General features: G+C 35.9%; 1 protein-coding gene, 1 non-coding gene and 1 pseudogene across 2 annotated transcripts; 2 read left to right on the forward strand and 1 right to left on the reverse strand.

Moving 5' to 3' along the window:
* The first annotated feature begins 13,630 nt into the window (after nucleotides 1-13,630).
* On the forward strand, nucleotides 13,631-13,736 carry LOC121225437 (small nucleolar RNA R71). The gene has a single exon (XR_005923320.1). It is a non-coding gene; the product is annotated as a small nucleolar RNA R71 (small nucleolar RNA).
* Nucleotides 13,737-20,833: 7,097 nt separating this feature from the next.
* LOC107887467 (large ribosomal RNA subunit accumulation protein YCED homolog 2, chloroplastic) lies at nucleotides 20,834-22,397 on the forward strand. Its single transcript, XM_016811730.2, has 7 exons — nucleotides 20,834-21,089; nucleotides 21,179-21,367; nucleotides 21,489-21,578; nucleotides 21,680-21,772; nucleotides 21,876-21,956; nucleotides 22,052-22,097; nucleotides 22,170-22,397. The coding sequence occupies exons 1-7, from the start codon at nucleotides 20,928-20,930 to the stop codon at nucleotides 22,244-22,246; spliced, it is 738 nt and encodes a 245-aa protein (XP_016667219.1). The 5' UTR covers nucleotides 20,834-20,927; the 3' UTR covers nucleotides 22,247-22,397.
* Nucleotides 22,381-24,556, reverse strand: LOC107887468 (delta(24)-sterol reductase-like; annotated as a pseudogene).
* Between the last annotated feature and the right edge of the window lie 1,125 nt (nucleotides 24,557-25,681).

The raw sequence follows: 25,681 nt of genomic DNA on the forward strand, positions 1-25,681 counted from the left end.
GTCTTATCATTAGGATGCCGTAGCCCAGCTATGGTCATACACTTTTACATATACTGCCATGGTCCAACCATGGTCTTACGTTCACGATGCCATAACCTAGTTATAGTCTTTTCATTGAAATGCCATAGCCCAACTATGGTTTTACTTTTAACACTTTGGCATGGTCCAACCATGGTCTTATCCGTCAATTCATCTTCTAACACGAAATGATCGTAATCAATCCTGCATTCCACTTAATTTGAACATTCGATTTAATCTTCATATTATTACAATAATCATAAATCAATAATAAATATATGAAATAATACAATATATCATTCCTAATTCATCAATTTATCATAAAATTTCAACCATATGAACTTACCTGGGTAATTTGTAGCAGTTGTAGAAATTCTGAGGCTATTCTGTTAATTTCTCTTTTCTACGTTTATCTTCAGGTTCTTGATATGTAGCAAAATATGAAAAACCAGCTTAAAAGAACTCTCCAATGACTATTTTTAGCTGGAGAAATGTGAAGATCTGTCTAGAATTTCAATTTGGTTATTTTATTTAGTTAATTTGCAAAATTTCCAATTTTGCTCTTACTTCACATTACTTCCTTACTAATTACTATACTTTTACTGTGCAACCTATGTAATTTAGGCCCAATTGCCCTTTAAATCCCTCTTATTTATTATTTGAGCTATTTAGTCACTATTTCTTTAATTAACAAGTTTTGCACCTTTTTCAATTTAGTCTTTTTTAATTACCTATCAAAACATTAAAATTTTTTAATGAAACTTTAATACTAATTCACAAACACTCCAAAATATTTATAAAAATATTTATGGCTCAATTTATGAAATCGAGGTCTCATTTTCTTATTTTCAACCCAATTTACCTGATAAATTATTTTAAATCATAAAACTCACTAATTCAAAAATATTTCTAAAATCACACTTGACTCATAAATATTAATTTATTAAATTTTCAAGCTTACTCTTCTGATTAAGTGACCTCGAATTACTGTTTCCAACACAACTGAAAATTAGGTTGTTACAATCCAAAAGTTCTTGAAGTTGAGCCTTAAGCTTAGTAAGCTCCTTCGTTGCCATACTGTATGGAGCGATAGACACTGGAGCTGTACCCGGTAAGAGCTCAATGTCGAACTTAACTTCTCAATTCAGAGGTAAACCTGGCAACTCCTCAGGAAAGACATCTGGAAAATCCCTTACAGTTCTGATATCCTTGGTAGAAAAGTCCCTAGAATAAGGAACACTGAGGTAGGCCAAATACAGAACCAATTTCTTAGCCACAAGAGCGAAGACCACATTGGATAGATAATCTCGACGCTCGTCGATTACAACCACCTCCTTATCATCCTCAGTCCTCATAACGACCCTCTTAGTCGCACAATCCAAACTAACTCGATGTTTAACCAACCAATCCATTCCCAGGATCAAGTTAAATTCCCTAAATGGGAGCTCCATCATATCTGCCAGAAATACCGCCCCTTGCATCTCTAATGAAACATCTCTATAAAGTTTACTAACCCGAACAGACTGCCCGAACGGACTCAGTACAGTAACCTCACTAGAAGTGCTCTCAACAGAAATCTCCAGGTTTTCATATACATAACTAGCTACATAGGAATGTGTAGAACCTATGTCTATCAAGGCAGTATAAGGTATATAAAAAATTAAGAACGCACCAGTGATAACATTTGGAGTATCTCTATTCTCTCGATGTCGAGCAGCATAAACCAACATAGGCTGCCTCGCCTCAGTCAAACTAGCACATCTACCCGATGCTCACTACCCTCGGCCCATACTATTACCACCTCTAGTCGGCCCACGACCCTTAGATGGCTATTGAACTACCCTCTGAGGCTATACAGAACTCGATGTTAAAGCTTGCATCTGATCTACCCGCTGTTGACACTCTCTAATATAGTGATCCCAGGATCCACACCTCAAACAAGCCCTAATCCTCTTTCAACACTCGCCCGAATGACGCCTACCGCAATCTCTACACTACTGAACCCTAATAGGGGCAACAGGAACCCCTGCTCTAACCTGCCCATCAGGTCAGGCCTTTTTCTTTGGCCTCTGAACAGAACTAGAGGGCTCCGAATCCTTCTTATTCTTGCCTCTCTCATAATCCCTATTCTGGTGCTCCAAGCACTTAACCTTCTCGGTGATTTTTGTCTTATCCACAAGAATAAAAAACTCACACTCCCACTACGGAGCAATCAGAACCCTCAGACTATCTCTCAGACCGTCCTCAAAGCAAACACATTTCTCATACTCAAATGCCACCATACCTCGAGCATAGCGGCTCAACCTCAGAAATTCAGCCTCATACTCGGCCACAGATCTACCATCTTGCGTAAGATTCATGAACCCATGCCTACGAGCATCTACATAGCTCGCTCCCATATACTTTCCTTGAAAAGTAGTCTTAAAGAAATCTCAGTTCAGATGATCAGACTGGGTAACCTCCTCAACCGTTAACTACCATTGATATGCCTCATCGCGAAGTAAAGAGACTGCACCCTTCAGCTTCTACTTAGGAGTACAATCTAAATCATCATAATCTTTTTTGTGGCCTTCAACCAATACTTAGTCATAGTAAGGGCGACTCCAGTGACACCCCTAAACAGCTCAGCACTATTGGACTAGAGTCGTTCGGTTACCGACCCACGACCTTCAGATCCAGAATAGGGTATAATAGCTCTCTCCAATATCCTCAACATGGCTTGGGACAGTGTGTTGTCCCCAGCCAAGCGGCTTTGAGACCTAGTCTCAGTGGCTGGTGAAACCGGTGTCTCACTCATATTTAGATTTGGCATACTACCCAGAGAAGAAGACTCAACTTGAGCACCACTACGGCCTCTACAACGACCATGAATACTACATTTGCGAGTTCCACGAGCGCTCGTCGTAAAATTTTAAATTTTTATCTACATTATAAAGTTTTATGTATCAGTTCCAATATTTATTAGCAGATATTTTAAGCAAAAATTATCATAAGTTTAGAGCTGTTTTCAAAGGTTTCAATCTTCTAACTATTTCAATACAGTTTTAGAAAGTACTATCTATAGTGTTTCAGAGTAATTTTATCTAAGTATAGAGATGCTTACAAGATCAGCGTTGAAGACTTGGTGTACCACATACTTTCTCTTATTATTCAACCATTTAAAAATCAATTCTTTTTAAAACAACCCAAAATTCACAGCCTGAGTGTTGAAACTTGGCTTTGATACAGTCTGAATCCGGTAAAGAGTTTGTGGTATACAGTGATGTATCGCACGTCGGATTGGGATGTGTATTAATGCAAGATGGTAAGGTTATGGCTTATTTGTCCCGTCAGCTTAAGACACACGAAGGGAATTATTCGATGTATGATCTCGAGTTACTGCAGTAGTATTTGAGTTAAAGATCTGGAGGCATTATCTGTATGGTGAGAGGTGTATTATCTATACTGATCATAAGAGCCTCAAGTACCTCCTTACTCAGAAGGAGTTGAATCTTAGGCAGTGTCGATGGATTGAGCTGCTCAAAGATTATGACTGCACAATAGAGTATCATCCTGGTAAGGTCAATGTGGTGGCCGATGCTCTAAGTCAAAGATCGATGACTGATTCGAGAGTGATGTTCACTCAACTTAGTTTGTTTGATGATGGGATTCTGTTAGATGAGTTGCGAGTTAAGCCTACTTAGATTGATCAGATTCGAGATAAGTAGTTAGGGGATGAGTCTTTGAGTTTACGGTTCCATCAGATTGATACTTAGGATTTTGGGCTAAATAATAATGGTGTTCTCTGTTTTTGAGGTCGGATCTGTGTGTCAAATGATTCTGACTAGAAGCAGTCGATTCTGAGGAAGACGCATAGTAGCCCATATGCTACGCATCCTAGTGGTAATAAGATGTATCGCGATCTTCATGAGCTATACTGGTGGCCTGGTTTGAAGCATCAGGTTACAGATTTTGTTGCTTGTTGTTTGACGTGCCAACGAGTTAAGGCTAAGCATCAGTTACCTTCGGGTTTGTTACAACTAGTTAAGATTCCTTTATAGAAATGGGAACAAGTGACAATGGACTTTATTAGTGGGTTGTCCTTGACACCCACTAAAAAGGATTCTATTTGGGTTATCGTGGATCGATTGACCGAGACTGCTCATTTTATTCCGGTTCAGGTGGACTTTTCTCTGCAGAAGTTAGCGAAGCTGTATATTTCTGAGATTGTAAGACTGTATGGGGTTCCTGTTTCTATTATTTCTGATAGAGATTCCCGCTTCACTTTTCGATTTTAGAAGAAGTTGCACGAGGCTCTAGGTTCGGGATTGGACTTCAATACTGTGTTCTACCCTCAGACTGATGATCAATCTGAGAGAATGATTCAGATGCTGGAGGATATGCTTCAGAGTTGTGTGATAAATTTCTGAGGTTGTTGAGAGGATTACCTACTGCTAGCTGAGTTCGCCTACAATAATAGTTTCCAGTCTAGCATTCAGATGGCACCTTATGAGGCTTTATATTGTTTTAAGTGTCGTACTCCACTATGTTGAACTGAGTTAGGTAAACGTCAGATTTTGGGTCTTGAATTGGTTTCTGAGACCGAGGAAAAGGTTAAACTGATTTGGGATTGTCCGAAAACGGCTCCTGATAGACAAAAATCTTATGCAGATCTGAAGAGGTGTGGTATTAGTACACTGTGGGGGACTTCGTTTTTCTTAAGGTTTCTCTGTGGAAGAAGGTTCTGAGATTCAGTCGTAAGGGCAAGTTAAGCCCTAGGTTTAATGGGCCGTATTGGATTCTGAAACGTGTGGGACCAATCGCTTACTAGTTGGAGCTACCTCCAGAGTTAGACTGTATCCACGATGTGTTTCACGTCTCGATGTTAAGGCGGTATCGGTCTGATCCATCTCACGTTGTTTTTGTTGAGGGGATTGAGGTTAGACTAGATTTGACTTTTAAGGATGAGCCAATTCAAATTCTGGATTGTGATATTAAGATTTTGAGGAGGAAATCCATTTCGTTAGTAAAGGTTCTGTGGCGGAATCATTACACTGAGGAAGCCACGTGGGAACTTGAGGACTCGATGCATCAATAGTATCTTCATTTGTTCCGATCAGGTAAATTTCAAAGTCAAAATTTCTTTTAGGGGGTAGAGTTGTAACGCTCTAATAAATGTATGTCTGCTTCTGTAAAAATCTGACACAATTGTGTATCTGCTTCAGTGGTTTAGTGTTTTGGGTGTGTGTAAGAGGTATTGGGTTCAAGCCCTACCTTTACCAAATTTTGGTTATTTTTGGATTTAGGGCTCATCTTTGTTCAGTGGGCTTATATTAAATTGTCTGTAAATCCATATTAGAATGAGCCTACTAGTTTGAGTGGTAAGGGGGTGGTGTATTGGAGGTCCTATGTTCGAATCTTTGCGTGAGTATGGATGTTATATTTTGCTCGGCTTCGTGTTAGAGTTTCAGTGGGGATAAATTTTTGAAGTGGTTGAGATTGAGGTGGTAGTGGGAGTAGAATAAATGATATGTAGGATATTTGTTAATCTTTTCTTTGATTTTTGTTTTTGAAAATTTTCTCTCCCTTCCAAAAAAATTAACATTGATTTTTCTTTATCCTCTACTATTCTCTTCTCTTATTCCCTTCCAAACGTTTCGATTCTTTTTTTTTTGCTATGGTAAGTTTATGGTTCATTATTTCGATGTTCATCATGCATTTCGGTAAGTGAGGTTTCTTTTGACTGAAAGTTTCAATTTTGTTAATTGTTTAAGTTTATTCGAATAGTGGGGTTTCTTATTAAGGGGATAATTCGGGAGAATAGTAATTCATTAAGAACGTTTTGCACAAGAATTGGTAGGGAAACTATCGTTAGTGCTCCAACAGTTTAGAACGTGTTAACAGTGGTTGTCGTTGGTGGTAAGTTAATTTCGTGTCAATTTCTTGTTATTGAATTCGTTAATCAATCAACTAAATTGTTTTTGGGTACTCTGTTTTAGGCTTTGGAAGGCTCGAGATTGTTTTTGCATCGAAATGATATCAGGTGTGTTCCCGAAATATAAAAAGTGAAGTTTCTGTAAAAGCCAAAATTGCTTATTGTCGACGCAATACGTGCATGTGGTCACCCATATAGATGGCCGTATGCGAGACACGATAGTGTGTCTGACGAAGGCGCGGTTGTGTGCAAGACACAGCCGTGTGGTGGCCAGAGTGTGGTTGTGTAAGCCATGCTTGCTAGGCCAAGTTGGGTGTGTGGGCCTACACGAGCATGTCACATGGGCGTGTGGTTTTGGGCCACGCCGTATAGGCCCACGTGGGTATGTGGGCCCATTAATCTGAAATTTTTTGTAGGGTCGTACTGGTCGTTTCGATCGACTGTGATCCTTCTGTAGGGTCGATAAGGGTGATCGCGTGGTTTCATGATAGGTTTTAAATATTTATAATTAATCGTTCTTGAAACTAACTATTATCGCGATGTAGGCAAGTGTACCTATGTAACAGTAGTATAGTTTTAGCAAGACCGGATTGTCGAACCCAATGGAACTAAAAGTATTTGTAATGACTGTCTTTTTATTATCTAGCCTAAGAATAAAGAGGTTTTTGTTTTAACTAACTAATTATCTAAACTAAGAATTCATAGAGAATGGAATTGGGGAATTGCTTTTGGGAAAATCAATTGAATTAAGACAATACCTAAGGAAAAATCCACCTAGACTGTACTTGTTATTCTGGCTCCGAATCGGACGATTTATTCATTTAACTTATTCTGTAGAGATACCTAAGTTATGTTATTATCCCTATTCAAGACTAATAACGTCTAATCCCTAGATTGAATAATTGAAACCTTTCTCTAATTAACACCCTAGGGTTGCATTAACTCGATCTATGGATCCCGTTATTGGGTTTCACCTTAATCCGACAAAATTTTTTCACCCTATGTCTAGGCACGCAATCAACTCCGCTTAATTATGACAAATCTACTCTTAGACAGGGTTTATTCCTCCTCTAAATAAGAGCTTATCTTGAATCAGTATCCTGGGATATTAAAACAAGAATTAAGAATACATAATTAAGAACAAGTTAAATATTTATCATACAATTCAGAAAATAATAACAAGATTCGTCTTAGGTTTCATTCCCCTTAGGTATTTAGGGGTTTTAGTTCATAACTAGATAAGAAAACATCTCAGAATAATAAAGAATACAAAAAATAAAATAAAAAACCCAAAACTCCTAAAGAGGAAATTAAGGAGAGATCTTCAGTCTTGATGGTGAATCCGACTTCTAAGATGGATCAATCAGATTTCTTGGAGTAATTCCTTACTCCCTATTCTATGCCTCATTTTTCTTCCTCCTCTAGGGTGTATTTATAGGCTTTGGAATGCCTAGAGCCCTCAAAATTAGCCTTTTCCGAATTGGACTTAACTTGGGCTCGATAGGGACACGCCCGTGTAACACGCCTGTGTGCGATTACTTCAGGCCGTGCTCGAGCCTGCCAAATTGACACGGCCGTGTAATCTGCCCATGTGAGGAGGTCCAGGCCGTGTTGATTTCGTACTTTAACCCGTTTTCTCTAATTTTGGCCCGTTTCTCGTTCCTTTCACTCTCCTATGCTCTCCTAAGTATAAAGCATGAAATTAAAGCATTAGGAGCATTGAATTCACCAATTATAATAGGAAATCATCCATAAAATGCGTTAAACATGGGGTAAAAATATGTATAAATTACGGTTTATCAAATACCCCCCACACTTAAGCATTTGCTTGTCCTCAAGCAAAATTCTTAACTCATAATGAAAATAAATTCTTCTCAACTTATAATTTCTATTGATAATATCTTAAAATAATTCATAGGTAATCAAACATTGAGAGTTAAACTAAAAGAAAACACAAAAGTTTTTAACATTCCAAGTTGAGCATTTTCTCCTAAAAACATAGGTGTCTCTCCTCATTTAAGTAATTACCTTTGATTCAGAATATCACAGAGTTTCACATCCTTACTAAAGATTCACTTAAATCACTCGAGGTGTTTTAAGGACAATAAATGAAGCACTCAATAGTCAATAATGAAAAGTCATTACCATAGGCTTGCATGAAAATCAAATCTCCACCACTGATAAATTGAGATGAAACATCAATCAAAAGGTCTTTAGAGGGTTGTAATGAGGCTTGGTTAGAGGGTGTGATCACAAGCTGAAAGAAAGGGTTAGAATTGAGATTGAATTGAAAAATTGCCTAACAAGAAAAAGAGTTAATATCACTTGTGTACAAGAAGATTGAATCGAAATTACTAATGTGTAAACATAGTTTTTTTTAAGAACAAGTTAAATAACATAGACTAACTTATTACAAACAAGTCATAACTAAGCAATTTACTCAACTTAAATCTCGACAAAAATAGGGATCAAATTAATTTAGGGGATTTCAACAATAATGGGTTAAGGGTTAATATTAAGGGTAATACAATAAATGGCTTGTTAGGCTCAGGGGAGTTTACTAGGGGTTAATCATGGAGGTAGGCTTTTCATTGCATGAGTGGGTTAATCCTAAGTGTCTTAATCATTTTGACATATCAAATCGAATGGTGTGGTCTCGACATGCATAATCAAGCAAGTTCTAGAATAACAGTTTAATACTGACGCACTCAAAGCAATAATAAAAGTGAGCATGAAAGAATTAATGGATGCTCAAAAGGCTCAAAAATCTCACAAAAATTATGACTTTTTGATGTTTAAAACTTGTGAATTCCAACTTAAAGTAATACCTAAACTTTGGGGAAACAACCTAAGATTTTAAATTCTCAAAAATAAACTTATCATGCTTTATTCTCTAATGTCTTAAAGTTTAAACAATCAATGCATAAATGCCTATGTTTTAATTCAAGATATATTAATAAAAATCATAAATCAATCATAATTTATCCTAAATATGATATGGGAGCTTTTCAAGAGAACAAGGTAGTCGTTCAGGGATTTTTCTAATAATGAAATAAATACCTCCCACACTTAAGATGTACATTGCCTTCAATGTACAAAGATAGATATTAGAGTATAAAAATAAGATCGGGAGAGAAGTGAAACTTCATGTATGATGAATTGCTCGAATTGGAGTTTCAGAGAGTGATCGGTTCGAGAGTGGAGGAGGATACTCCGGCGGTCGTAGAGGTTCATTAGTCCATAAGTCCTGTACCAAAAGAATATTATATCTAGTGGTAGCTATAGTCGTGGTCGATCAGGACATGGTAGTCGTGAAGAACCTTTCCCGGTGGAGTTGTTAGTTCCTATGCGATGATGAGCTCAAGAGCTCTATATAACTGTGATAAAATCAGGAACTTTTTAGGGGATATTTGGAAGAATAATTACTCATAAAGAAATAACCGAAATTGATAATTAAAAATAAAAATCTAAAATCTAATAATAAAAATAAAAAGTAGTTTTAATAAAAATTAAAAGCATAAAATAATAAATAAATGTTTTTAAACATCTTCATCGCTGGATGGTTCGCGAGGTGGGTCTGGCGATGAGATGTGGAGGTGCTGAAAAATCTGCTGTAAAGTAGCATCAATGTTGTCAAATCGTTGAAAACACTGCTGCTCGAATCTAGTGAGGCGTTCAGAGATGTTAGCATATGAAGCCGCCGCAAGAACTGGACAAGAGGGTGGTGGTGGCTGAGTCGGTGGGTCCTTGTGCTGTGGAGGGACATCATCAGGAATGTCCTCGTAGGCTTCCTCCTCGATTTTTTGGGTGAGACGATATTGGGGAGGGTAGGTTCCTCGGCGCCTCTCGATCATCCTCATTCTAAGCATGCTCGAGATGCCTTGTGGAGACATTTGGATGATGAGGGTAAGGGATGATTCTTGGGCCGCAGTGCTGAGGAGCCCGAAGTGTCGAGCCAACCGAGTAACATAGGGGCCAATGGAGATGACCCCTTTCCTATGCCGCTCCGTCTGGTGCTGAATCGCGAGGGCAATGAAATAGGCAAGGTCGATGACGTGCCTGTGTGACATACACCATAAGAAGTAGGCGCCGTGAGTGTTGACGACGACAGTGCTTTCTCGCCTCCCTGTAATTGTATGAGCCAAAATGGCTTGTAGGTACCTCAGGGATGGTGGGAGAATTGATGCCTTAGAGTGGCTAGGATTGTAGGAGGCTGCGCCAGGGGCCAAAGTGTGCCAGCACTTCGAGGGAGAGAAATGTATGTGGCGAGTGAGAGCATGTAGTTCATTCTCCTCATTGAACTCCTTTGTATATAAGCCCAGTACAGCACCGAACTCTAGGACGCTTAGTTGGCGGACTAACCCACCTAGGTGAAACTGGACCGTACCGGGATCATCGTAATTCGTCATTACGGTCTAAAGATGGAACGTTGAGCTTAGTTCCATCGTGAGCTCGAGGTATGTTGGTTCGATGATCCCAAAGAACAACTCCCAAGGGTCAGTGGTTAGGAGGGCTCGAATTGCATCAGCCAACTGAACTTGTTCTACAGTAGCCCAGTCGATGCAACGGCCCGCAATTAAAGGTCAGGCCCTCGGGGGAACTGCAGGAGAGGCTGACGAATTTTCGTGGTTGGACCCGCGAAAGATGATGCTCCCTTCCTCTTTTTCAAAGCAAGTATGGTGGTTTTCTTTCCTCGTGAAGACAACATGGTACTTGCGATCAAAAACTATTAATTCATTTTGAGGAATGATCAAAGTAAAATGAAGATAATTTGTAAATAACAACCATAATTTCAGCAACTACTAAGACTAACAAGTTAATCAAAGCAATCAATTGTATGGCATAAAAATGGCAACGAATTTCATGGAATGCAATATGTGTGACGAATGAAAAAAATGTTAACATTAAAGGCATGAGTATATATATTGTTCTAATAATGAATATTTACTTCTAACTAATCAAATAAAGTAGAGAAATCATATAATGAGTAAGAATTTTAACATGAGAAAGATAATAACTATTCTAGATATAACATTTGTATGATAAAAATAAGAAAGGAACATGAAAAATTTCATATTAAATAGCCCTAGAAATTAGTAAGAATAAACGAGAAAAGAGTGAACAAACGCTAGAAAAAGGAGAATGGACGTCAAAAATGGAGTTGGAGGCGGCACACGGGCGTGGCAAGGAGGCCGTATGGAATTGTAGCTGCTAGGGTTAGGGTTTTTGAGTGGGGAAGACAATGAATAGTACAGGGTATTTATAAATTTTGGGGCACACGGCTAGGTAACACGCCCGTGTTCCCCAATTTCAGCTCGTGTGATTTGCGAATTTTAAATTTGGACGTGTCTGACATTTAGTACACGCCCGTGTTCCTTGGGCGTGTTCGTACTCCCGTATTGTTTTAACAGGTTCACCCACGGTTCTTCCGCACGTGCATGTCTTACCCTCATGTTGTTTTGGCAGGTTCGACTACGGCCATGTCGCACGGCAGTGGCATTTTATCGTAGCCCGTGTTTGGGAAAAATTATTGTCCTATTTTCACATAGCCCTAAGCACGTCTATGTGCTTGGCCGTGTCTTTGTGGGAAAACCTGTATTCAAGATCTCTATTAGTAGGTTAGGTGTTAAATACTAAAATTTAAAGAAATTAATATTGTTAGTGCTTGGGTTGCCTCTCTAGAAGCGCTTATTTATAGTCTAAGCTCGACTTACCTCTCCGTTGAATGATCATGGTGGTTTGAGGAGTTTATACTCTTCATTCCTGCTATTAATCTCGTCAAAATAAGGTTTTAAACGGGTGTTGTTTACCTTAAAAGTGCCGAACTTGGGATGACTCACCTCGACCGTACTAAATGGGAAAATGCTGAGTACCGTAAGAGGGATTTCTTCATTCGATGTGGTAGCGACAATGTGGCGATCTGTGGCATCTAATAAGACTCTATCTCCAACCTTAAGTTGATTTGGAAAGGGATTAAGCTTGTTCTGTCGTAGATTCAGTTTGTCAAATGTTCTCGGTTTATGCGTCTACCATTCATCTAGCTCCTCGATTTGTAGCTTTCGATCCTCATGATGGGTCCTCTACTATTGCTTAAGAATGACTCATGTGCTTCCTTCAGACTCATTTCCTGCAAAGTAGGTTGCACCATATTGTTAGTTTTAGTAGAATGGTTTAAACTATCACCTTCGATTTCTATTGTGTTTCTAGAATTGCGAGCTTGAAGGGTGATTGTTTCGTCTCTCACACGGAGTGTGAGTTCACTTGTGCCAACATCAATAATTGTTTTAGCAGTTGCTAAAAAGGGCCTTCCTAGAATTAAAGGAGTGTTGCTATCCTCCTTTATGTCTAGAACAATGAAGTCAACGGGAAATATAAATTTATCGATTTTAACTAGCACATCTTCAATAATACCCCTAGGAAATCTTATAGTTTTATCTGCTAATTGAATGCTCATCCTAGTCTATTTGGGTTTCCAGAGACCTAATTGTTTGAACATTTTGTAAGGCATGACGTTAATACTAGCCCCTAAATCTGCTAATGCATTATTAACATCTAAACTACCAATTAAGCAAGGAATTGTAAAACTCCCTGGATCTTTAAGTTTTTTGGGTAGTTTATTCTGGAGAATAGCTGAGCAGGCTGCGTTTAGCTCCACATGTGATGCCTCATCCATCTTCTGCTTATTTGCTAAAAGCTCCTTTAAAAATTTCATTGCGTTTGGCATCTGTGATAGAGCTTCAATAAACAGTAAGTTAATATGTAATTTTTTTAAGAGTTTAAGAAATTTGCCAAATTTTTCATCTGAGCGGTCTTTCCTTATCGCGTTGGGGTATGGCATACGAGGTTTATATTCGACATTCACCGATTTGTTTTTATTGTGATCTACCTCACCTTAACCTTTGCTTACCACAGTTTCTTACCTCGATTCTGGCCCAGGCTCAACAAATCATTCTTCATCTTGAACGTTAATCGCGTTGAGTTGTTTCCTTGGGTTAGGTTCAGTATTACTTGGCAAGCTCCTTTGTGGTCATTCGGAGATTAGTTTGGAGAGCTGGCCTATCTGAGTTTCGAGCCATTGGATCGACGCTTGTTGATTTTTAAGTGCTGTCTCGGTCTTCTGGAAACGAGTTTCTGACATCGAGATAAACTTTTGAGCATCTCTTCAAGGTTCAGCTTCTTTTCTTGTTGATAGGGTGGCTGTTGTAGCCCGGAGGTGGTCGCTGATTTCCTTGGATGCCCCACGAGAAATTGGCGTGGTTCTTTCAACCTGCATTGTAAGTGTTACTATATGGATTGTTTTGAGGTCGAGGATTATTACCCATGTAATTTAATTTCTCCTTATCGATGTTGTGGCCATAAGGTTGGTATTCTGAATGGCTTGTCCCACCTCCACTTGCTTCGCACTGCATTACTGGGTGAACTTGTGAAGAACTAAGAAAACCATCAATTTTCTTATTCAAGAGTTCTACCTGATTAGAGAGCATGATGACTGAATCGACGTTATAAACACCAGCTGTTTTCGTTGGCTTTGTCCTCATGACTTGCCACTGATAGTTATTTAATGACATCTCCTTTATGAACTCATAAGCATCTTCAAGTGTTTTATTATTGATGGTTCTGCTAGCAGCTGCATCAACCATTTGCCGTGTCGAAGGATTTAGGCCATTATGGAATGTTTGAACCTGAAGCCAAAGCGATAACCCAGGGTGAGGGCACCTTCTTAAAAGGTCATTGTATCTTTCTCATTCATCGTAGAGTGTTTCTAAATCCATCTGTACAAAAGAAGAGATATCATTATGTAATTTAGCCGTTTTAGTCGGCGAAAAATATTTTAGTAAAAATTTTTCTATCATTTGTTCCCAAGTAGTAATTGACCCTCGTGGTAACAAGTTCAACCACTGTTTAGCTTTGTTCCTCAATGAGAAAGGGAATAACCGAAGACAAATAACATCGTCAGAAACGCCATTAATTTTAAATGTATCGTATAGTTCCAAAAAGTTTGCTAAGTGAGCGTTGGGATCTTCATCCTGCAAACCATCAAACTGAACAAATTGTTGTATCATTTGAATAGTGTTAGGTTTTAGTTCAAAAGTATTTGCAGCTACAGCAGGTCTAACTATGATCGAGTCAGTTCCTGTTAAAGAAGGTTTAGCATAATCATACATGGTGCGTGGAGTAGGATTTTGATTAACCACAATTGCAGAAGGTAGCTGATTGTCTTGGTTTTCAGCCATCTCTTCGGTTGGGGGTTGAGTATCGTCTTCTTGCTCGTTCTCTGTGTATCTTAGGCTTCGCCTTATTTCTCTTTGGTTTCTGTAGACTGTGCGATCGATTTCTTCGTCAAAAAGTAGTGGTCCTGACAGGTTTCTTCTAGTCATAAACTATAAAAACCTTTCAGAAGAAAAAAAAAAGAAAATTAGTAAATTAAAATAAAATTAAAAATAAAATTAGATTGCAAGAAAAATAAATGGCTAAAGTAATAAAAATTGAGTGTTCCTAATATTTTAGTTCCCCGGCAACGGCGCCAAAAACTTGATCGCGTGGTTTCGTGATAGGTTTTAAATATTTATAATTAATCGTTCTTGAAACTAACTATTATCGCGATGTAAACAAGTGTACCTATCGAACAGTAGTATAGTTTTAGAAAAACTAGATTGTCGAACCTAAAGAAACTAAAAGTACTAGTAATGACTGTCTTTTTTATTATTTAGCCTAAGAATAAAGAGGTTTTTGTTTTAACTAACTAATTATCTAAACTAAGAATTCACAGAGAATGGAATTAGGGAATTGCTTTTGGGAAAATCGATTGAATTAAGATGATAACTAAGGAAAAATCCACCTAGACTGTACTTGTTATTCTGGCTCCTAATCGGACGATTTATTCATTTAACTTGTTCCATATAGATCCCTAAGTTATGTTATTATCCCTATTCAAGACTAATAACATCTAATCCCTAAATTGAATTATTGAGACCTTTCTCTAATTAACACCCTAGGGTTGCATTAACTCGATCTATGGATCTCGTTATTAGGTTTCACCCTAATCCGGCAAAATCTTGCCACCCTATGTCTAGGCGCGCAATCAACTCCGCTTAATTATGACAAATCTACTCTTAGACAGGGTCTATTCCTCCTCTGAATAAGAGCTTATCTTGAATCAGTATCCTAGGATATCAAAACAAGAATTAAGAACACATAATTAAGAACAAGTTAAATATTTATCATACAATTCAGAAAATAATAATAGGATTCGTCTTAGGTTTCATTCCCCTTAGGTATTTAGGGGTTTTAGTTCATATCTAGATAAGAAAACATCTCAGAATAATAAAGAATACAAAACATAAAGAAAACCCAAAACTCCTGAAGAGGAAATTGAGGAGAGATCTTCAGTCTTGATAGTGAATCTAGCTTCTGAGATGGATCAATCGGCTTTCTTGGAGTAATTCCTTACTCCCTATTCTGTGCCTCCCTTTTCTTCCTCCTCTAGGGTGTATTTATAGGCTTTGGAATGCCTAAAAGCCCTCAAAATTAGCCTTTTCCGAATCGGACTCAACTTAGGCTTGGTAGGGACATGCCCGTGTAACACGCCCGTGTGCGATTACTTCAGGCCGTGCTTGAGCCTGCGAAATTGACATGGCCATGTGCTCTGCCCGTGTGAGGAGGTCCAGGCCGTGTTGATTTCGTACTTTGGCCCATTTTCTCCGATTTTGGCCCGTTTCTCGTTCCTTTCGCTCTCCTATGCTCTCCTAAGTATAAAACATGAAATTAAAACATTAGGAGCATCGTATTCACCAATTCTAATAGGAAATCATCCATAAAATGCGTTAAACATAGGGTAAAAATATGTATAAATTACGGTTTATCAAAGGGCTAACCAAACCCTAAATCTATGTGATCTGATTGTCTGAAAATCTATTCTGGATATAATACTATTATGTAAGTCTAGTTGTTATGCTAGATGTATACCTGTTATCTGTATATAAGCATGTTAAGCATGTTTAATCTTTATTTCTGTATTTGTTTTGGGGGAGGGAAATTTGTATATGAGGAGGAAGTATTTTATTCGGCGTTAATTGCCTATATTCTGGCAGCTTGCTGTATATATTCTGATATGTGTCTTAATGGCACAATGTGGTGTATAGGTATGGATGAGTTTTTTTAACCCCACATGGTGTGGTGGGATGGTTGGAGGTGGTGTGTAGAGGTTGGGGGTAGGATTTTGCATATCTGAATCTAAATTTGTTATCTGAGTCTATTATCTGAATTTGTATCTGACTGTGTGCATGACTCTGTAGGTTTCCTTGCTTAAATCTGTTGGGTTACACACTGAGTTTACGAAAATTCACCTCTATTTGTTTGTTCTACTCAGGTAATCCATAGACTTAGACGGATCAGTGTGGCGGATACTCAACGGTGACCATGCAATCGTAAATTGTTTAAAGTTTTTAATTTATTGTTTTATTTACAATTTTGGTTTTATTCTGAGAGTTTGTAATTTCTGGGACTCTCTGGACTTTATGATTTTTTAATTGTTGATTTTTGGTTTGTTAACAATTTGCATGCCTTGATAAATTATTTTATGAAATCAACAATTTTTACGCAAAAGAGATTTTTCTAAAAAAAATACGAATCAGATTTCTAAAATGTATTGGTTTGTTAAGCTTCCGCTGTCAAATAGGTTTTGGCAAATAAACTAGTTAACTAACGTTTTCAAAAATTGATAAAGTATATGAGTTAACTAACCAAAATGATTTTACGTAACTAAACCCATTCTCTATAACTTCTCCAGATTCGACCATAACGTCTAGGCCGGGTTTGGGGTGTTACTACACATGTCAATATTATATTAGTTGTTAGTCCAAAATCTATCAATATTTGACTGATTTGGGTAGAAACCTTAAGAGAGTTTGTAAGGTTAAACTTTATCCTCAAAGGTTGTCAAATTAGTGAATTTGGAAAAATCCTTAGTAGTGAAAAACTATGGTAGTGGAGTAGGCAATTGGGGCCGAACCACTATAAATTCTTATGCTAAAATTTTCTATTCTCGTCCTCTAGCATCAACAAAATTTTAAAAAACCAATTCACCGCCTTTTGATAATTTCAGTTTGATTATTTAAACTAACAATTAGACGTTCTCACTGAGTAACATGCCGTGACTAGTTATCCTTTTTGGTGAAAAAAACTTCTAATTATATCGCATGATAATACCTACAATAGGGCCGACCAATTATCATATGATTACAATATGGTTCTTCTTACTTTCAGAAAAACTCCTCAATGAGATCCACATGACAATCTTACTGTGGTGTAGTTAAATTGCCATGACATCACAAGAGACCTTCTCCCATTCAATCTTTTAAAAACATGCAAGCTTTTTAATGTCTGGTTTCAATCATGAATGATCAATATATGCATGACAAGTACATGCAACATTCTTTCCCTAAACTATATGGAACGCTTATCATACACATACATGAACATACATTCGCAGTCAAGTAAATATCATCATTCTATCACATATAAAAGCATAAAATTTAAATGAACTTGATGAGCCAAAGTTTCCATGATTCCATCCTAAAAAAAAGTAAAATTACAAAATTCATCCCAAAGCATACTTTGGGTCTTATATTTCCCACCACAGACTTCTGTTAAGGTACCGATGCACATCATCGTTTTCTACCACAGCCATCCACTGTTGGATTGTTTCGGGCCACGGTTGGACCACCGTCAACCATCATTGGCCACCACCGACACTGCCGTCGATTATCACTATTGGCCCACTAGCAACCTCCTGTTGTCGAACCATCATTGTCTTTTTACCGATTTGGCTACGCCGGGTTTGTGTCATTTCCATTAGCCTAGATGTGTCTCTGTTCTCTAGGTTCCATCGAAAAATATAGGTTACATACCAATAAAAGGTACTAACTTAATTAACAATTTTCAAATTTATGTATAAATTAAGTCCAAAAAAGGTTTAGGCAACAAATTCAAACTTCGTATTTTATTTTACCACACAACAGTTTGAAGCTTACGACAAGATAATTTTCATATATTGTTTCCTCAACGAATAAATGAAACAACAAAGAAGCAATTTGCAGTTATGGTTTTCTTCTTTTGATCAAAGTGACAAACCATTCCAATTTCTTTCAATTTTGAAATTAAGCAAATTGATTCTTTTCAAAAAGATCGAAGCAATTTGATCTTTATCAATTTCAAATGTGTGCAATTAAGAACAATTAATTACAACATTAATGTCTTCAATCAATGGTACATAATTTTGATGCATATAACATCAAATTTAGCTCTTAATGTTTAAATGTTTTGTCAATTTGGTCTAGGTTCTAAAAGATTCAACAAATTTAGTCTCAACATTTACACATTTACATAAATGTTGCAAGCTAAATTTGTTAAATAATTATCAAATTGATAGAATATGTAAATTTTAAGCTAAATTTATTATTATACCAATTAAAATTATGTACAATGGGCAGAAAACATTAACGTCATGATTAGTTGTCCTTAATTATTTACTTTCAAAATGGATAAGGAATAAATTGCTTCAATTTTTCGAAAGGGACCAATTTGCTCAATTTTGAAATTGAGAGAAACTAAAAAGGTCTTTTTAGCAGAAAAGCATGTTTTATTGTTATGATTTAAAGACAAGTTTAACCAAGATGATAAAAAAAGAGAGGGTAAAAGTGTTCTAAAAGTAACTTTTTGAGTGGATTGTAATAGACAAAATGTAATATAATAGATAAATTGTTAAAATTTCTAAACTTATAATAATAAATATATGTGAGCACTTGAAAAATACATCAAATAATTAGAGAATTTGATTAGTTAATTTTTATTATTCTTTGGTTTTCATTTATATAAAATGAATCAAAGTGATTAAACATAAGAGTAAAATTATATAAAAAAAAAAACTCACATACCAAGAAATTGTATTGAGATTAACCTCTATAGTTGAAATATGACTTTTGGAATGTAAGATTTAAGGAAAATGGTATTCACAAAATTCGAAATCCATTAACAACCCTAAATAAATCTAAACCTAAAAAGATAAGACTGAAAGTTGCAAATTGATTAAAAAAATCAAGAAATTATCAAGAGAAATATTAAAAAATTAGCTTAATGCACACATTAGTTTTTTGGTCGTTAAACATCAATGTTTGAGATATTCAATTAATCACGCAATGTCATGTGTCACATGATGTCATCATGATATTAACATTTGAAAAATCTTAAAAATTGAAATATTTTAAAAATTAAAAATATTTAAAAACTATTTAAAATAAAAAAATATAAAATTACAAAAACAATATAAATATATAAATAATTAAATAATATATAAATTTAGCTCTTAATTTTTTAAAATTTTAGGTGATACATTTTCGATAAGTTTTTTTAAATTATTTAAATAATTAAAAGTAATTTTATTTATTATTTAAATTAGTATTTAATTGAAATAATATTAGTTTTTATTATTTAAATAATTTAAAAAAAGCTTATCCAAATTTATCACCTAAAAAATCTACAATTATTATTTTTAATTGATTAAATTATAAAACATCTTAGGTGATACGTTTTTAAGAGGCAACAATGTTATGTTCTAGCTCTACCAAATGTGGTTTATAAAATTTTGAAAATATTAAAATTTTTAATATATATTTTAAATTTTATTAATTTTTAAAGATAGTTTTTTGTAATTTTCTAAATTTATCTATTTTTAATAATTTTTACAATTTTTTATTGATTTTTTAAGGTTTTCTCGGATGATGATGTCATAATAATATCATTATATGACATGTGGTAGTATATGATTGGCTGATTGATTTTTTAATGCTCAAATGACTGAATTGGGAATGTTTGACACTATTAGGGACTAAACTGGGAACGTCTGATAATATGAGGGACTGAAGTGGATTAAAAAAACTTTAAAGACCAAAATGGGAGAAGTGATATACTTCAAGGACTAAAGTGTGCATTAAGCCAAAAATTTGATTTTTTACTGTCTAGGTTTCCGCAATCGATGAGGAATAAGAGCATGCATCTGAGTTTTTGGAGAGAGGAATGAAAAAATGTGAGTGAAAAAAAAAATTAATTCATGTTTTTAGTTTAAAAGAAATAGATTTTTAAAATATTTCATTTTAATTCACTCACAAATTAAAATGAAAAATAATTTTTAATTTCCACATCATTTAATCATTTTCCCCATCTAAAAAAGAAGCCAAAAATAGTAAAAGGAAAAGATTAATACGAAGCTGGAAAAAGTTTTGGGTACAAAAGGAAAAAAAACAATATTAAATTAAAAAAATTGTAAAATTCAAAGAATTGAGTATTTAAGTCTTTAAAAATTAAGTTGATCAAGTTTTAGCTGGTTTGATATGAGTTTAAGTATGTTGAAGTGAGTTGATCTTTCATAATTTAATTTAGATTTAAAGAATATTATTTTGTTCAAAAATATATTTTATTTCAAAATAAGGAAGTATATGTTTTTGATTTAGTTTTTGGGAAAAGGACATATATGTTTGACGGGAAGAGATTATATGAAATTCTGATTTCATATCATCCATATTCATTTTTAATAGTAGGATGATAAATTAAATTTTTCTTTTTGATTTTTAGTTTTTTTCAGTTGGATTTTTTAGTTTTTTGAGTTGGATTTGAATATTTTTTTAAAAAACAAAGCTAAAAAATCAGATATAAAAAATTGATTTGTTATTATCTTATTAAAAAGGAATATAAATGAACTGAAATCGCAATCACAATTTTATACCATCATCTTTATAAGCTAGATTGATTTATTTGAAGCTAGGAATTATCAAATCAAATTTAAAAGGGAAAAAATGTAAAGAAAAGAAAAATATCTATATGTAGGGACAGTAACATACCCAGAAAATCCTTATCTATTTGCCAAGTGAGAATAGATAGCTGTGGTATATTGCTAACATTATATCCAACCATTCTTGGCATTAAGATTACAAGAACAATAATGGCAGATGCCAACAGTTTAATATCATCGCCGGCAACAAACATCAGCCAAATTCCAAGCTCATTTCCAGCTAAGCTGAATTCCCAGAAACTTCAAGCCCACCATCTCAGTAATATTAGATTTAAAGCAAGTTCCTCGAAAAGGAATGATTACTCATCCCTGGTACACCCGTCATTCAACCCCCCTTCTCTTTTCCTCATTTTATTCAGATTTCACTGCGTAATGTTACCCTTTAATGGCTGCTTCTGCAGAGTGTTAACAAGCAAGACTGTCGGAATAATCGACGCCGTCTGGTCACGATTTCAACCGCAGATGGGAGATGGCATGGAACATGGAACTGTGATTACCTTTTGTCTCTCAAGCAACTTAACTTGGATGACTTGGTTGAAGATGATGAACAAAGGGATGCTCAGGTTTCTATCAATCTTTGTATCCAAAAGGTCAAATAGCCCACAAACCCTTTTTCAATTCATGTTAGAACTGGAGACCAATTGCTTTAAAAGTTTAAGTTCACAAGTACTTGCTTTACTTCAATGTTTAAATGAACAACATTGACTGCAGCATGCCAGCTTCGGTCTTTCGGTGGATGGAAGGATAATTACGTCTTTTACCAGAAAATGTAGCATCTGTTCTTCTCCATATTGCAGACAGGTATTTTAGATACCAGGGTCTCGAAATTGCTACATATCACCTTTCACACATGCCATCCTTACCACTTTACCATTTCTAACCTGGAATGGAACTTTCATCAGATTGATACCAACTTCAACGTTTGGGTTCTGGCCTCCAACAAAGACCATGGTGCATCTAATCAACTGCCCGAAATTGGTGGAGATGATCCTTCATTAAGTCTCCAAACTCTAATCTCTCTGTTCCATAGGCGGCCCCATCATTATGACTAACTCTTACATTAAGAACTTATCATATCAATTACATGTGATTGTGCAGGTTATCTATGTGAAACCAGGATATGAAGCCAACTTGGATTCACTGATACAGGATACAATCCGGTTAACCACCTCCACCAAGGTAAATGAATATTGAAATGGAATCTAAGGACGAGTGTCGATTTTGCATTCGAGAAAATATATGTATTTATCCTTTTTCACATTTTCGTGTTGCAGGACATTTGCTCAGAATCATGCCGGAAATCTGAACCCACCCTGCGTTGTAAGTAGTTTTTGTTGTGTTACAAAAGCCTTTTCAAATGATAACTTACTAAACAAATTTTGTTGGGGCCAGATATTGGTAAAAGAAATGCAGCTTCCATCGACAAAAGGTGGTATAGATTGTTGGAACTAAGGAATGCAAGTTTTTAGATTATTCGTAGAATCATTTACTCTTTAACTGTATCTATGCCCCCCCCCCTAAAAATTATTTCATTTGCTGAATTTCTAATTTTGGCAATTTGTATATTTGTATTATGTTGTACCATAATCTTCGTTTGTATAAATTTTAATATACTAATTACTCATAGTGTTCATTTCATATAAATAATCTCAGCAAGTAACATACCCAAAGATAGCGCTAAAAGGTCACTGCTAACAACAAACCATTGCTTAAAACAATGCTAACAACAAACCATTGCTTAAAACAATCTCATATTTCATCCGATTGAGTGGAAAACAAACCAGAGAGACAATTAGACAAATGCAAAGATTCAGAGCAGAAAAGCAAGAAATTCTACCACAAGGTGCCATTCCATGGGCTTAATAATCAGTCTCTGCGTCTGCAGTTTCAAGGTGAGCACGTTCAGCTTCTTGCACTTCCTTCTGTCTCCCTTCCTTTCTTGGATTTGTAGTATCCGCTCATGAATGTTCCCACAGCTCCGTACTTCTTCCTTGCGTACTCGTAGAGATCCACATCGAACATCCTCCAGAAATCCTTCTCATTTAGCTCCGACACTGCGTAGTGCTGTTGGAAACTATGGTTTTTAATCAACCATTGCTCCATTTTACTAACTGCCTCCGCACCATCAAACACCTCACCCCTCAACACAGGTCCCATATAGGTGAACATCCGAGCATAAGGTGTATCATCTTGTCTACAATGATGCTTGAACCCTGGTTCGGGATATACCATCGTCTTGATTGGAACCTTGAATAGTTGGCGCGGACAAAGCCAAATGGGATAAACCTGGAGAACCAACAAATTATACAATGAGGTAATGAAAGAAAAACAAGTGCAAGAACATAAAAGTTTACCTCCATTTCTTGGTGGACCCACTCCAGGGCATCCCCACTTTGTAGAGAGGAACAAGCATGTCTTGAATGACATGCATCTCATGGTAATAATTTCTTATAGCTTCACCTACCTTGAGTAAAGAAACCTTGGGTGGCATCAGCCATCCTAAGAGAAACCTAAACCACCATTGATCTTCAAATGGAAGGATGGGTTTCCCCTCCCAATATAATTATCTTGTGTGCCTATGGTAATACTCCCTGCTTGGAATGTACTCTAAAAACTCTCCCTTCTTCAATGCTGATTCGGCATGTTGGTAAAACCATGGCTTAAACCTCCAACCTAGACTTGATATTATTCCCCTTCTTTTTAGTCTCTTCTTTAGAGGCATATCTCCCAGTCATGAAAACAACTTTAGTAGGTGAGTAAATTATGGCTTCTACAAACTCCGGAACTTTGGCTACATTATCCTGATCCTCATCACAATCTTTGGGTGTAAAGGAGTCCATGTAACCCTTGGCAAGCTCTTGCAGGTTCCCAATAAATGGTGTGTAGGTCAGCCTCATGTATTATTTAATGGGTATAAGTTTGATTTCCAAATTTTTTAGTAGAGTTAAAATAAAACTGTATTTTTGTTATGAGAGTTAAAATACAATTTTATTATTTTAATACTTTATATTTTTTTAATTTTTAAAAGATTAAATTAAAATTTTATCATTTTTAGAGGGACTAAAATTTAATTTTACTATTTATTAACTTAAAATTATATAAGCTAAAAATTAAAATTTACATTTTAGGGGTCGGGCCCTCCGTCCGCCCCTGCCAAGAGTTCCTTGAGACCAAGGGGTAGCATAGAAGAGATCAAAATATTCATCATCGTTTGTAGCTCTAACAACGCAACAGCCAAAACTTTTTCATAAGCAACAACAGTATAGGAAAACAGGCCATAAATGTGGGAGTTTCCTGCAATGCCATTGCCATTGATGAGACCAAAAATTGTAAGATAATCAAGGTCTGCAACCACAGCAAGGGAAAGATTCATAGGGACCGTGATACTCTGCCCCTTGGTCACAATTGGCTCCACCCTAGCAATCATTTGCACTTTATCGATTTCAAGGATATTGCGGAAAGCTAAATCCACTTGGAAATGGCGAGCCCTCTTATAGTCGACATTCCGCATTCCGACAGCAATCCAACAACTCCACGAAGCCCTTCTTCCTCTCTGGACGAAGTGGTACTCCAAGATCTGACATTGTGGGAAACTGGAAAACACTATACCTTTTTCGTCTGCAACAATGATAGACTAAAGTTTTAAATCAACTCAACACCATTAACATTTCAGTATTTCATACTTTTAAAAGAAAAAAATTAGCTTAAGATGCAAACAAATGTTGTATATGTACCAAGACTAGCAGAAATTAGAATCTTATAGCCCTTCATTCTATGTGGAATGAAGTGAGGTTTTCACATGTACAATATATAATCATCAAGTCAAAAAACTATAACTCAAAAAAAAAAAAAAGAAAAAAAAAGAAAGGGGCAAGATGGAACAAATTAATAAGACGAGGTGTATTAAACTAAAGGATAAACTACACTGATAGTCACTTGACTATAAAAACTTTTCATTTTAAGCACTCAGAATAAAAATTTTACAATTAAAATACCCACATTACATAGTTTGGTCATTTTAATCACTCCGTGACAATTAAAAAAATTGGTATAATAATAAATTTAACCCTCAACTTTTACATATTATATCGATTGAGTCATAATTTTAAACTAATAATTAAATTAATATTAAATAAAAAAAATTATAAACAAACCTTGGTCATAAAAAAAAAGTCTGCTATCGTAGCACGTTACTGTCTGCCCTCTCTGGCATTTTTTTAGGTTTTTGTATTTTTAAGTCTGGCTTTATTTTCGGCGGCAACTGATTGGGTATTTCTTAATCTCTTTAAATATTGGTTCCGAAGTCATGGAAATTGATTTTACTGGTTTAACGATTAATGAAGAAGAAAAAGCGGTTTTGCAAGTACAGAATGATCCGAATTTGGAAAAGGAAGAGGAGGATTTTCGATTGGTGGGGTGTTTCCTAACAGCTAGCATTATTCATTTCTCGGTAATGAAAAGCATTATGGAAAATTTGTGGCATCCAATTAGAGGCATTCAAATCCTGGATCTAGGGGAAAAAAGGTTTTTGTTTTAGTTTTTTCATGTCATGGATATGGAAAGGGTTTTGAAAGGTTCACTATGGACTTTTAACAATCACTTATTATTGTTACACACGCTGTAATAAGGGGAAGACCCTTTAAAAGTCCCTTTAATTTTGACATCCTTTTGGGTACAGATCCATGATGTCCCTGCAGGTTTTTTCTCTGAAGTTTTGGCAAAGCAATTAGGAGATTTCCTATGTAACACCCCTAACCCAAATCTATTGCCGGAACAGAGTTACAGAGCATTACCAAAATTTACAGATCAAATAACAGACATTTCATATCATCTAGCACTCATATAAGAAACTAATCCAAATCCATCATATTGTCTCTTATGTGAGCCCTTGAGGCCCAAAATAC

The sequence above is a fragment of the Gossypium hirsutum genome, chromosome A03 (assembly GCF_007990345.1).
Source record: "Gossypium hirsutum isolate 1008001.06 chromosome A03, Gossypium_hirsutum_v2.1, whole genome shotgun sequence".
Lineage (NCBI taxonomy): Eukaryota > Viridiplantae > Streptophyta > Magnoliopsida > Malvales > Malvaceae > Gossypium > Gossypium hirsutum.

Coding starts and splice junctions, on each gene's coding strand:
- LOC107887467 (XM_016811730.2), top strand. CDS start 20,928: ATGGCAGATGCCAACAGTTTAATATCATCGCCGGCAACAAACATCAGC. Junction 21,090..21,178: donor GGAATGATTACTCATCCCTG/GTACACCCGTCA, acceptor CTGCTTCTGCAG/AGTGTTAACAAGCAAGACTG. Junction 21,579..21,679: donor CTTCTCCATATTGCAGACAG/GTATTTTAGATA, acceptor AACTTTCATCAG/ATTGATACCAACTTCAACGT.